At 43.5% G+C, this 14,251-nt stretch overlaps 1 protein-coding gene across 1 annotated transcript in view; it reads right to left on the bottom strand.

The window, feature by feature from the left end:
* LOC309543141 (uncharacterized protein) overlaps positions 1–14,251 on the bottom strand; it is a gene marked incomplete at its 3' end in the record, with an annotated part of 1,180,881 nt that overhangs the window by 1,004,578 nt on the left and 162,052 nt on the right. Inside the window, exons 9-10 of the mRNA XM_082242522.1 lie at positions 13,479–13,643; positions 8,073–8,237 (exon numbers count right to left, since the gene is read on the bottom strand). Coding sequence (XP_082098648.1) covers positions 8,073–8,237; positions 13,479–13,643 — 330 coding nt within the window. The remainder of the gene's footprint in view (positions 1–8,072; positions 8,238–13,478; positions 13,644–14,251) is intronic.

Below are 14,251 nucleotides of genomic sequence, written 5' to 3'. Positions count from 1 at the left end.
TCTAATACAGGTCTTAGGTCTTCTTTGTTGCATCTTCCTCTTTATGATGCGCCAAATGTTTTCTATGGTGAAAGATCTGGACTGCAGGCTGGCTATTTTAGTACCCGGATCCTTCTTCTACGTAGCCATGATGTTGTAATTGATGCAGTATGTGGTCTGGCATTGTCATGTTGGAAAATGCAAGGTCTTCCCTGAAAGAGACGACGTCTGGATGGGAGCATATGTTGTTCTAGAACTTGGATATACCTTTCAGCATTGATGGTGCCTTTCCAGATGTGTAAGCTGCCCATGCCACACGCACTCATGCAACCCCATACCATCAGAGATGCAGGCTTCTGAACTGAGCGCTGATAACAGCTTGGGTTGTCCTTGTCCTCTTTAGTCCGGATGACATGGCATCCCAGTTTTCCAAAAAGAACTTCAAATTTTGATTAGTCTGACCACAGAACAGTTTTCCACTTTGCCACAGACCATTATAAATGAGCCTTGGCCCAGAGCAAACGCCTGCGCTTCTGGATCATGTTTAGATTTGGCTTCTTTTTTGGCCTATAGAGTTTTAGCCGGCAACGGCGAATGGCACGGTGGATTGTGTTCACCAACAATGTTTTCTGGAAGTATTCCTGAGCCCATGTTGTGATTTCCATTACAGTAGCATTCCTGTATGTGATGCAGTGCCGTCTAAGGGCCCGAAGATCACGGGCATCCAGTATGGTTTTCCGGCCTTGACCCTTACGCACAGAGATTGTTCCAGATTCTATGAATCTTTGGATGATATTATGCACTGTAGATGATGAGAACTTCAAACTCTTTGCATTTTTTCTCTGAGAAACTCCTTTCTGATATTGTTCCACTATTTTTCGCCCCAGCATTAGGGGAATTGGTGATCCTCTGCCCATCTTGACTTTTGAGAGACACTGCCCCTCTGAGAGGCTCTTTTTATACCCAATCATGTTGCCAATTGACCTAATAAGTTGCAAATTGGTCCTCCAGCTGTTCCTTATATGTACATTTAACTTTTCTGGCCTCTTATTGCTACCTGTCCCAACTTTTTTGGAATGTGTAGCTCTCATGAAATCCAAAATGAGCCAATATTTGGCATGACATTTCAAAATGTCTCACTTTCAACATTTGATATGTTATCTATAGTATATTGTGAATAAAATATAAGTTTATGAGATTTGTAAATTAGTCCATTCCTTTTTTACTCACAATTTGTACGGTGTCCCAACTTTTTTGGAATTGGGTTTGTATTTCTCCCGGGTTTGTGCGACTTTCCATGGACGAGAGCTTACCCGGGAGCTGAGAGATGCCATCTAAAGCCGCCCCAATACCGCGCATGCGCAAAATATCGTGCTATCAAGGCGGTTTTAGGTGACATCTGGAGCTGATCGGCTGCAAGCGGCAGTTGCATTGTAGCTTTGGTAAAGAGAAGGTGTGTATCACTCTTCTCTCTGTTCACCGGTAAGCAACACACTTCGGGTGTATTTGTCTCCTATTATCCCCAGATGGAACCGTCTCGTTGCAAAGAAACAAGCTCGGGGTTCTCATTGATTTAGCGTTCTAGTGAGTTAAAATGTTAAATCACTTTATATTCATTTTTTGGTGTAACTGTATTTTAAACCTCACATGATATCACAGTGCCCAGGACAGCTGGCCCTCCTGCCTACTCCTTGTCCCAGCCCTGGATACCCCCAAACCTCACATGATATCACAGTGCCCAGAGTAGCCATCCCTCCTGCCCACTCCTTGTCCCAGCCCTGGATACCCCCAAACCTCACATGATATCACAGTGCCCAGAGTAGCCCCCCCTCCTGCCCACCCCCTTGTCCCGGCCCTGGATGCCCCCAAACCTCACATGATATCACAGTGCCCAGGGCAGCCGTCCCTCCTGTCCACCCCTTGTCCCACCCCTGGATGCCCCCAAACCTCACATGATATCACAGTGCCCAGGGCAGCCGTCCCTCCTGTCCACCCCTTGTCCTGCCCCTGGATGCCCCCAAACCTCACATGATATCACAGTGCCCAGGGCAGACGCCCCTCCTTGTCCTGGCCCTGCTGCTCCTGCAGGGATTAATCCATGTGTCAACCATTGAGTCAGTGTGGGAAGGCTGGTTAGTTCACAGTGCACTTAGGATCATGCAGGAGTTATCATTGGAGTCATAACCAGAATGGAATCTCGTTATGATGTTTTCCCAGTAATCTTCATCCTCATCCCTTGCAAAAGTCAGGGTTGCTAGCAAAGCTTTGCGACAAGACTCCATTCAGAACTCTGGCAGCCATAGGGGTATAGGGACAGCTGTGTAAGATGAAGGCTGGGATGACAAGTAGATCCAATCAGTGGGATGGGAGTGTTTCCTGAGTCACTTTATATAAAAAATGTTCCTTCTTAGCGGAGTATGCCTTCTTCATTACAAAACAAAATTCCTCCCCATCCTCTCCTGAGTACAGGGTTGCTGTTAGAAATCAGGGGGCCCCATATAGCCTACCTAACAGGACCCCCTTCCCTAGGCCAAAATTGACTGAGGATACAGATTTATCAGTCCCATTCTCTGTAGCCTCAGCTGCACAGATAAATAAATAGGAAATGCTCAGAGGCTTCCTGCTCATTCACAAACGGAAGCATAGAAAAGAATGGACACAGGAGGGATTGGTACTGATCTCTCACTGTATTCATTCAGGATATGAATACAATAAATGACATATTTACCAGCCCCTTACCCCGCTCTCCATCTTGAAACATCCACCTGTGTGCCCGCAGCAGCTGCCGACCGGAGAGGAGAGGAGGGAAGCTGGCAGCACTGCATAGGAAAGGGGCACACGGGGGCTCAGGCAGCAGATGGAAGGGGTGCATGTGCTAGACGTATTCCCCCTGCAGTGCACCTGAAGAGGGGAAAAAGAGGAGAAGCTGGCAGCACTGCAAGGGGAGGCCAGAGAGGATCAGGGTCTGCAATAAGACAGTACAGCTGGACCTCAAGATCAGCAGGTGCCCCAGCTCCCCTTTTGAACTGATGGGGTTTGGGCCCAGTACAGGAGGGCTGGCTGTACTGCCTTATCAGCGGCCCTGCCTGGGTATATCATTTCATCTGTGATTATTCATTCTCCTTTTGGGTCGTATTGGGCTTTCTAGACCTCATTTTCCTCATCATCCAGAGCGATGTCCTGGCTCTATTCCCAGATGTAGCAAATCATCCTCGTCTGTATTAACATAGGTAAAGCTCCAGTCCTGGCAGCAGATCTCTCAGCTTTTCTAGTTCTTCTCTTGATTTATGTGACAAGGGGCTATTGATGAATCTAGAAGAGAGGATATAGAATGGTCGTCAGATCAGCAGAACACTCTCACACTATTTCCCAGCATTCTCCAGGATGTGTATTATACCAAACTGTCACCTTCTTGTAGGCGTTTAAAAACTAAGAGGTTAAAGTGGTTCTAAAGGCAGAAGGTTTTTTTTTATCTTATTGCATTCTTACATAGTTACATAGTTTGTGAGGCTGAAAAAAGACATCAGTCCATCCAGTTCAACCTATGATGTGTGTGTTTGCTGTTAACCGTACATTGTATACCCCTGTATGTTGTGGTCTTTAAGGTGCCCATCTAATAGTTTTTTGAAACTGATATATCAATGCTCCCTGCTGATACGACTGCTTGTGGAAGAGAATTCCACATCCCCACTGCTCCGACAGTAAAGAACCCCCTATGTATTTTAAGCTTAAACCGTTTTTCCTCAAGATTTAGTGGCCACGTGTCTTATTGTATTCCTTTTCTCTGAAAAGTTTGTTCGTTATGCTAGGGTCACCAGTACAATATTTGTACATTGATATCACATCCCCCCTCAAGCGTCTCTTCTCCAGAGAGAATAGGTTCATTGCTTGTAGTCTTTCCTCATAGCCGATGCCCTCCATTCCCCTAATTATTTTTGTTGCCCTTCTCTGGACTCTCTCCAGTTCCAGCACATCCTTCCTGAGGACCGGTGCCCAGAACTGGACGGAATACTCCAGATGTACCCAGACCAGAGTCTTGAAGAGTGGGAGAATAATCTCTTTATTTCTGGAGTGAATCCCCTTTTTTATACATCCCAGTATTCTGTTGGCTTTGCTTGCAGCGGCTTGGCATTGCATGCCACTGCCCAGCCTGTTGTCTACCAGTACCCCCAGGTCCTTTTGCATCCTAGACTCACCCAGAGGTTTCCCCCCCAGAGAGTATCTTGCTTTCGCATTACTAATGCCCAGGTACATTTTTTTACATTTTTCAACATTAAACCTCATCTATATAATAGGAGCAAGAAGATCACTTATAGATAAGTAATAAAGTCTCACTCACCCAGCGCTTATAAACAATATTAATATAAAACATATACCATAAAGGCTGAAGCTGCTGCTATAAAACACAAATGCATAAAAAAAGGGTGTGACAGATCAAGCAGAGAAATGTATCAATCTGTAACACTAGCAGCGCTAACACACATCAAATAATCATATACTTGTCAGTGACTTATATAAAATGTCCACAGAGTAAAGCATGCAATAGCTGGAAGTAGATAAAACACTACACCCAATGATAAAGTCCAAATTTAGGTGCAGATAACGGACATTGGTGAGAAAAATGTGCAGCTATCTGTATAATCAGTGCACCTCCACCATCAAGCTGTGTCACCCCATCAAAATGGACACTCACCAAAGAGATGATCAATAAAAGCTTGCATTTATCAGAAATTATATCCACCAATGGACAAGTATGCACCTGCAGCTTGGCTCTCAAAGGGACTCCGTATCTCCAATGGTAATCAGCTCCCGCCAAACAGCTCATGAAAGTGGAAGCATAAACAGGGACACTTAGTGTAATTCTGTCACGCCCTCAGTTGAGGTCCGTGATGACGAAACGCGTTAGCTCATGAGTGCGCGGTCGCCATAGTAACGTGAGACGCCACGCCACGCCACGCTGTCAGTTCCGGCTTGCTAGGTACCAAGCGGTCGGCCCGAGAGGACAGCAGCGGATGGGCTTTACATTCTTCCTATGCATTCGCAACGCTTGAACATCTTCTAAGTTTGTGAGTAGCACTCTGATGGGAACGGGGGACTTGTTTTTTTATAGTGTTTTACGTGTTTTTTTAAGTGTACGGAATTACACTAAGTGTCCCCGTTTATGCTTCCACTTTCATGAGTTGTTTGGCGTGAGCTGATTACCGTTGGAGATACGGAGTCCCTTTGAGAGCCAAGCTGTGGGTGCATACTTGTCCATTGGTGGAGATCATTTCTGATAAATGCAAGTTTTTATTGATCATCTCTTTGGTGAGTGTCCATTTTGATGGGGTGACACAGCTTGATGGTGGAGGTGCACTGATTATACAAATAGCTGCACATTTTTCTCACCAATGTCCGTTATCTGCACCTAAATTTGGACTTTATCATTGGGTGTAGTGTTTTATCTACTTCCAGCGATTGCATGATTTACTCTGTGGACATTTTATATAAGTCACTGACAAGTATATGATTATATTTGATATGTGTTAGTGCTGCTAGTGTTACAGATTGATACATTTCTCTGCTTGATCTGTCACACCCTTTTTTTATTAAACCTCATCTGCCATGTAGTTGCCCACCCCATTATTTTGTTCAGATCCGCTTGTAAGTTTTCCACATCTTGCATAGAAGATATTGGCATGCTTAGTTTAGTATCGTCCGCAAATACCGAGATTGTGCTAGATATCCCCTCCTCTAGATCATTTATGAATAAGTTAAACAGGATTGGCCCCAGGACAGAACCTTGGGGGACCCCACTTTCCACACCCGCCCAATCCGAGTACTCCCCATTAATCACCACCCTCTGAACTCTCCCCTGGAGCCAGTTCTCTATCCAGGTACTCACAATATGGTCCATACCTACCTTCCTTAGTTTGTACAGTAAGCGTTTGTGGGAAACGGTGTCAAAGGCCTTTGCAAAGTCCAGATACCCCACATCCACAGGCTTACCATTATCTAGATGCCCCCCTCAGCTCCGCTAATACTTACCTGAGCCCATCTCGATCCAGCGATGTTGCACGAGAGCCACAAAGTCCAGGGACTCTCCCTCCTGAGACACAGCAGCCATTGGCTCCCACTGCTGTCAAAGTCAGTGAGCCAATGAGGAGAGAGAGGGGGTGGGGCCGAGCCGTGGCTCCATGCCTGAATGGACACAGAGCAGCGGCTCGGCTCAGGTGCTGAGCTGCTTGCTGTGGGGGCACTCGGCAGGAGGGAGGGGCCAGGAGTGCCGGCGAGGGACCTGAGATGAGGAGGATCTGGGCTGCCCTGTGCAAAACCAACTGCCCAGAGCAACTGCAAATAACATGTTTGCTATTTTTTAATGAAAAAATAAAATGAGACTGTAGTATCACTTTAAGGGCTTGTTCACACTTGACTAAATTTCTAGCGCTTAACAAAGGCTCCTATAGCGTTTGTTTGTCGTTCGTATTGGCGTCAGACTGGCGTCATTGAGCTTTAGTATGAGGATTTAAAAACAGCCCCCAAACGCCCTATGCATGGTTTTGAAGCGTTTGATGAGCGTTAGATGCGATAAAACTGCCCCACAATGCAAAGCGACAGAAATAAACAAATTTTAATGCCCTGCAATCGCACTGCAACCACGCCGCAAATGCCTGCCAGAGCGCTTGCTGAGCGTTACCATACACTTGAATGGGAGGTGTTGAAAATCTTCAAAGGCCTCCTGACTTGACACGAGGCTTCAATTTTGAAGCAAAGCGATGCTAACACTTCATGTTTTGATAGTGTGAACAGCACTGCTGTCTATTGTATCTTGTGCATAGACGTTTGAGGGGCATTTTTTAGTTCAATCCTATTTTATTAAAGGTAAATTTTACAGTGTAAACATAGAAAAAGATAATAAACAATAAGCAGGAAAACAGTAAAAAAAAAAGTGCACAAACTGCGCTAACCAATCTAATGTGTGAGCTGCTAGCACAAACAACTGACAAATGGGTTGATGTAAATAAGAGTGAAAATAAAGTGCAGCGCTATAATATAAGGAACTATAACAGTTCAAAATCATGAAAAAAATAATAACAACAATGAAGTGAATAGACGTGCAGGTCTCTAAATGCAATCAAAAAGTTCATAATAAAGTTCCAAAAAGGTAAGTGCAAATTGGATGTTCCGAACAGGAAGGTGAATCGTGATAATGATGTCCCGTCACCAACACCAAATAAAATGCGCTCACCAAACGTTGTTGACCCTAAATACCATATAGCATAAGGGTCAAAAGAGCTTTTAGGGTGATGTAGGATTCCTTAGAGGATCTGCAACCACGGATGTCTCCCAGGTATGTATCCAGCAGGGTAGATGGAAAAGGATCACTCACAGAAACCCAAACCCATGTGGAGGTAAACCAAAGGAAACAGACATAGTGTAAAACCCCAATAAAGTATTTATTAAAAAAGGGAAGAAACACTCACAAACATTCCAATGGTAAAGGCAGAGGTACTGTATATGCAAGTCTGGCTATACAGGCACGATCCTGATGCATTTCGTCCCACAGGACATTCTCAAACGATTTGACCAGCAAGAGTCTGTTCTCTCAGCAGGAAATCTCCTCATGTGCTCTCTTTTGTCCAGTCTTCTGTGTCCAGTCTAGACTGGACAAAAGAGAGCACATGAGGAGACATGTGGAGAGATGTGGTGGCTGCATTTGTTTTCTTTTTGTAGGCTTTTCCCCCCTGTTTTTACTTGGTAATCTGGCCAATATAACAATTCCCGTATTATAGTGCCCCCACTCTGGAGGAAGAAGCACAGGGCACCTTTTTGATAGCAGCAGTTTTAGCCTGCAGTGTTTCTCCTAGCCGGGGAGGACTGGGCTAGGGGGCAGGGGGGCCGAGTCACTGCACCATGGGCCTCTGCTTTGTACTTGCCCCCTGGGTCGAAAGTTGCCAGTCTGCCCCTGCCGGCCTGTTCATTAAAAACCAGCTATGTACTATGCAGCATGCTAAAATAAGGTCAATTTGGCTTATATCTATTCAATTTTGTCATGGTTGGAATGTCAAACTGTCCCAGAATATTATTGTCTCAGTCAGTCCTGTTATACTCACAGTAATTTCTCTATCCGGCTTGTTTTCAGAGCTTCTATCAGATCACTGAAATGAGGACCCTCCAGATTGTTCCCATACAGGTCCAGTGTCCTCAGTGTCTGGTTATTTCTTATTCCAGATGCCAGGTGGGGGCAGGAACTGTCTGTCAGGTCATTTCTATCCAATCTGTAGAAGAAGAGAAGAATGTTACCAGAAGAAAATGAATTTCTCCCCCAGGAATAAATGGAACTATTCTCAACATCAGGGGTGGGGAACCTGCGGCCCGCACAATCGTTGCGTCCGCCCCCCCCCCCCCCCCCGTGCCGCTGTGTCAGAAGGAGCCGATGGCTCCGTCTTAACAGTGTGAGTCTCAGAAAAACCTGCTTCCTGATTGGCCGAAAAGGTGAACACATGCCATTGGTCGAGGAGGAGGCGGGAGGACTCGAGGAGAAGCCGCCACTGCAGGTAAGAGCACTGGCTTTGTGCATTGAAAGGGGGCACATTGTGGTCAGTCTCTATTGAAATGGGGCACACTGTGGTCTGTCTGCATTGAAAGGGGGCACGCAGTGGTTAGTCTGCATTAAAAGGGGGCATGCTGTGGTCAGTCTGCATTAAACGGGGGCACACTGTGGTCACTCTGCATTGAAAGGGGGCCTCGCAGTGGTTAGTCTGCATTAAAAGGGGGCACGCTGTGGTCAGTCTGCATTAAAATGGGGCACGCTGTGGTCAGTCTGCATTAAAAGGGGGCACGCTGTGGTCAGTCTGCATTAAAAGGGGGCACACTGTGGTCAATCTGCATTGAAAGGGGGCACGCTGTGGTCAGTCTGCATTAAAAGGGGGCACACTGTGGTCAGTCTGCATTAAAAGGGGGCACGCTGTGGTCAGTCTGCATTGAAAGGGGGCACACTGTGGTCACTCTGCATTAAACGGGGGCACCCTGTGGTCAGTCTGCATTAAAAGGGGGCACGTTGTGGTCAGTCTGCATTAAACAGGGGCACACTGTGGTCACTCTGCATTAAAAGGGGGCACGCTGTGGTCAGTCTGCATTAAAAGGGGGCAGCCGTCGAACTTGGAAGCTGTCATTAGCCTGGCACTGCTGTACAAATAAATATCGCCTTATCGATAATTTCCCTTTTTTTTTTTCGTGGGTGATTGTGTAGGCAGGGCCCCAGTGTACTGCATTGCCTGGGGCCCTTTAATGCTCTTGAGATGGCACTGGATGGTGGAAGTGAGTAGATACTAAAGCTGCCCACACTTTTGGGTCACAGATTCCTCCATCCACACAAATGAGGTAGATGGAGGAATCCTTTCCCTGCTGCTGTCAGAATACACCAATCCATGGCTACAGCTGCTAATCGATTGAAAAATCTACATGACCCTTAAATGAAAGTTGATTAACCAGTTGACCTCTGTCAAGTGGTGAAGCCCACACACTAAGCCCTGATGGACTGGCCAAACTTCAATCAGTGTATGGTGAGCTTAAATTGCTATTGTATAAACATCCATTCATTCATGCTGGCAACAGTACAATCTTCACTATGCAAGTATCTTTTCACTGCTCCGTGTAATACATAGAGATGGTTTTAGTTATATATAAAAAAAAAAATGTGGCTGCAGCTGGAACAGGCACAAACAGAAATACCACTAAAAAGGGCTGCCTGGTGCCTCAATATCTTGCCATCTAAATTGAAGACACACCCTTTGATAGGAAATACTTTACCTTAGCGGTAAACCCGAGCGCGACTCGGGGTAGGAATTTTCTGCTATTAGCGGTATCCCCGAGTCACGCTCGGGGTCAATGGGCAGAGCGTGCAGACAGCGCAGCGGAGCTTCTCTTACCTTATCCTGGCGATCCAGCGATGAGCTCTCATTGCTGTGACCGCCAGCGAGATCTCCGCCGCTCGTCTGTCGGTAGGAGGACTTCCTAGTTCCGTTCCCTGCAGCAGCAATGCTACATGGGAGCGGAACTAGGGAGGGAAATTCAAAAAAAAAAAAAAAACGTTGCACAAAACACATAACACATTTTATATTATATATATGCATATATGTATATGCATATATATATATATATATATGCATATATATATATATATATATATATATATATATATGCATATATATATATATGCATATATATATATATATATATATATATATATGCAAATATATATATATATATATATATGTATATATATATATATGTATATATATATATATATATATATATATATATACCTATATACACACACATATATATATAATATATAGCGCATGAATTATAATCTAATCAATAATATAATTTTATTATATATACTATATATTAAATAATAAAATAATATTATTGATTCGATTATAATTCACTTGTGTTTGTGTTTCAAATTTATCACATCTGGGATGTCTACTAGAGACTTGTTTTGGTCAGGTTTAAGTCAGTAATTACTAAGAATTGTAGGCCTATAATACATAACGCCAAATTTCCATGAAAAGAATTGTACCGCTTTTGGAACAGAATTCCTGACAGAATCATACCGCCAGGGAGGTTAAAAATAGTATCAGGGAACGGTCCCCGGATTGTGGGCTAAATGGATAGATCTCCCTTATTTCCTATTTTAGGGAATCCTAGTTTTCCTGTAGGTCTAGACGAACATCCTTTTGGAGATATGAGGGAAAAATGGAGCATTTCAAGCTTCACACTTTTTTGTGGGGAAAAAAACGACCCACGATAGAACAGCTGATGGATGGAGAGGATAGATATGGGTTACCATTTTGGAGTGCGATACAACTACACCATTTCCTACATTCAATCCCTAATCCCCAAGATTTTGATAGGCATTTGACTCTTTTCGAAAAATACTGTTCAGATTCAGGTGACATAACCCATATCCTGTCTAAAACGCTTGCTAGTTACACCGCTAGATCAATCTAATTCAATCAGGTTCGATAAATGGGAAAATGAATTGAGGTGCTCCTTTTCTCCTACACAGCGCTATAAGATAATAGAACGAGTCTTTAACTCTTCAATATGTACTAAGATCCAAGAGACGAATTATAAAAACACTGACAAATTGGTATTATACTCCAGATAGATTAACCGGTTGCCGACTGTGCACAGTATATTTACTGCGGCAGTCAGCCCCGGCCAGGCAGAGTGACGTAGGTCTACGTCGCTCACCTGTCACTGGGTTTAGAGCCAATAGCGGGCGGCGCGCGCCCGCCTCGGCTCGTTCACGGAGGAGTGCGGGCGTGTGACCGGCGGACCCAATGTCCGCCGGTCACACTACGATCGTCGGTAGAGCGGGAGAAAGGCGGAGCGGCTTATGTAAACAAGCTGACTGTCATTCTCCCTGTGTAAAAATGGAGATCAGACGGTTCTACTATGTAGAACCGTTGATCTTTGTTTTTACACCAGTAGCCATGTCCCCCTACAGTTAGAATCACGCCCCTAGTACACAATCACGCCCCTAGTACACACTTAACCCCTCCCTGTCCAATACAGTTAACCCCGTAACTGCCAGTGTCATTTTTACAGTAACAGTGCATATTTATAGCACTGATTACTGCAGTAATGTCACTGGTAACCCCAAAAGTGTCAAAAATGTCAGTCAAGGGTCCGATCTGTCCGCCGCAATGTCGCAGTACCGCAAAAAAAAATCGCAGATCGCAGCCATTACTCGTTAAAAAAAAAAACACCAAAAATGACAAAAATCTTCCCCTTTGTTAGTAAACGCGATAACTTTTGCGCAAACCAATCAAAATAGGCTTTTTGCGATTTTTTTTTACCAAACATATGTAGCATAAAACAAATTGTCCGAAAATGTTAAAAAATTTTGATTTTTACATTTTTTTGGGGGGGAATTTCATATAAAAAAAAGTGAAAAATATTGTGATTTTTGCAAAATTTACTCTCTTTTTTTGTTTATAGCGCATGATCAATAAATCGCACAGGTGATCAAATACCACCAAAAGAAAGCTCTGTTTGTGGGAAAAAAAGGACGTGAAATTCTTTTAGGTACAGCATCGCACGACCGCGCAATTGTCCGTTAAAGTCACGCAGTAAAAAATCGCAAAAAACCCCCTGGTCAAGAAGGGGGTAAAATCTTCCGGGGCTTAAGTGGTTAAACAAGATCTACTCTACATTGTCGGATAGGTGCTGGCGCTGTCGATCAGAGCAGGGCACTTTAATTCATATATTTTGGACATGTCCCAAGATAAGGTATTATTGGGAAGAGGTTAAAAAAGTGACACAAAAATTTACGGAAACAGAGATTATATTAGACCCTGCTTTTTTCTCCTTCAATTATCAGAAACCTCAACTAAAAAATATAAGTGTTCAATAGTAAACCATTTATTAAATGCAGCAAGAGCATGTATCCCGAGAAAATGGAAGAAAGACAGCACCTACTGTAAAAGATTGGGTAATGAAAGTCAAGGAAATAAATAAGATGGAGGAGGATTTAATCTTTACTTCTAGACACTGCAGGGAGAAATATAAGCAAACCTGGGAAGGCTGGAATCTATTCATTCTCTCGGAAGAAGGAAAAGTCCTCATGGAGGGTTGACTCCATAATGAAAAGTTAGTGCCATTGGATAATTCTTTTTTTTTCTCTTCATTGTTTTCCTTTCTTCTTTTTTGTTTTTTTTTTGGGATAAATGAGGAAAAAAATAGGTGAAGGCATCAATAGGTCTAGAGGGATCAATAAAGATGTGACGTAAATGTTTTCATTACGAAATTTGTATTGTGAAATATGTATGTTTATAAAGATGCCTTAAATAAAAAGACTAAAATTGAAAGTAAAAAAAAAAAAAATGGATGCCTATGGCAAGCAATGATTGCTCCCTTACTGTAAAGGCAACCATATAGAGGTATGCACATGCCATGGCTGATTTGCATCTCATTGAAAATTATTTCCCATCATGTTTGGTGGGCAGAACTGTCTGCCACATGTGAGCAATTCAAGGGAATAGGGCTGTACCAAAGCCACCCCACAACTACATGTAATACATGAGGTAGCGGGGTGGCAGTGGAAGCTTTTAGGAGTTAAACAGGTGGTGACGAGGTGACATCATTTCTTCACTATTTGTCAAATATCCTCCTGAAAAGTCATCCCTGATTGATTGCTCTTCAGAGGGTGAATCAAATGTAAACAAGTCCTTTCAATGCAGTTGCTGCCTTGTTTTGGTCCTCTATCCCTTGAAGTTAGCCGTAGGATCGACCTGCTATTTCTATATACTGTATATAGGATTGTGGAGATAGCAGATAGATCCTACAGCACACTAGTTATCAGACTAAATACAATATTGGAATATAATACTGTTTTAGGAAAAAAACTATTTAAAGGCTGATAAAATGTGATAAGATCCAAGAATTAGTCAAAATATAAAACAATCCAAGAATATTATTGTCTCAGTCAGTCCTGGTATACTTACTCTAATTCCTCTATCTGGCTTGTTGCCAGAGCTTCCATCACATCCCTGAAATGAGGACCCTCCAGATTGTTCCCAGACAGGATCAGTGACCTCAGTGTCTGGTTATTTCTTATTCCAGATGCCAGGTGGGGGCAGGAACTGTCTGTCAGGTCAGTACAGGACAATCTGTAGAAGAAGAGAAGAATGTTACCAGAAGAAAATGAATTTCTCCCCCGGGAATGAATGGAACTATTCTCTACATACATGGAACTCAATTCTGTTGGAATCATTAATATTAGATCACTTTATAAAACAACTCCAGGGAATAAAATTTTATAAGAAAAATGTTATAATGGAGTAGACCCCCCAATATTGTCCTCCATGTGTAGAGACGGTGATATCTCCATACACAGGATGAGCACAGAATACCACTGACATGACTTGTATTGTGCTATAATCTCCTTGTGTATGGAGTATGAATGGTATCAGCAGACAGTGTGAGGCCGCAATCAACAAAGCTAGTAATTTGACGGGATGATTTATCTGATATTTTATTTTTCTCTACTGATAAGAGCTCTGTACTCATCTATTTTACTTATATAGTTACATATAGTTAGTCTGGTTGAAAAAAGACGCAATTTTCAGTACTAGGATCACTTTAAGACCCAGCAAACCTCACCTGGCACAGCCTTTGCCTGGGAATCAGTGGTGATTGGCCAGTTCACCTTGAAATCACCTGTATCTGCACACCACCAGTGCTTGTGATAGCGTTGGTACCTTGTGTGCTCCTGCTT

This window comes from Pelophylax lessonae, assembly GCF_965119305.1.
Source record: "Pelophylax lessonae genome assembly, chromosome: 13".
NCBI classification, from domain to species: domain Eukaryota; kingdom Metazoa; phylum Chordata; class Amphibia; order Anura; family Ranidae; genus Pelophylax; species Pelophylax lessonae.
The sequence above is the reverse complement of the archived record's forward strand: the minus strand, read 5'-3'. Positions and strand labels throughout refer to the sequence as shown.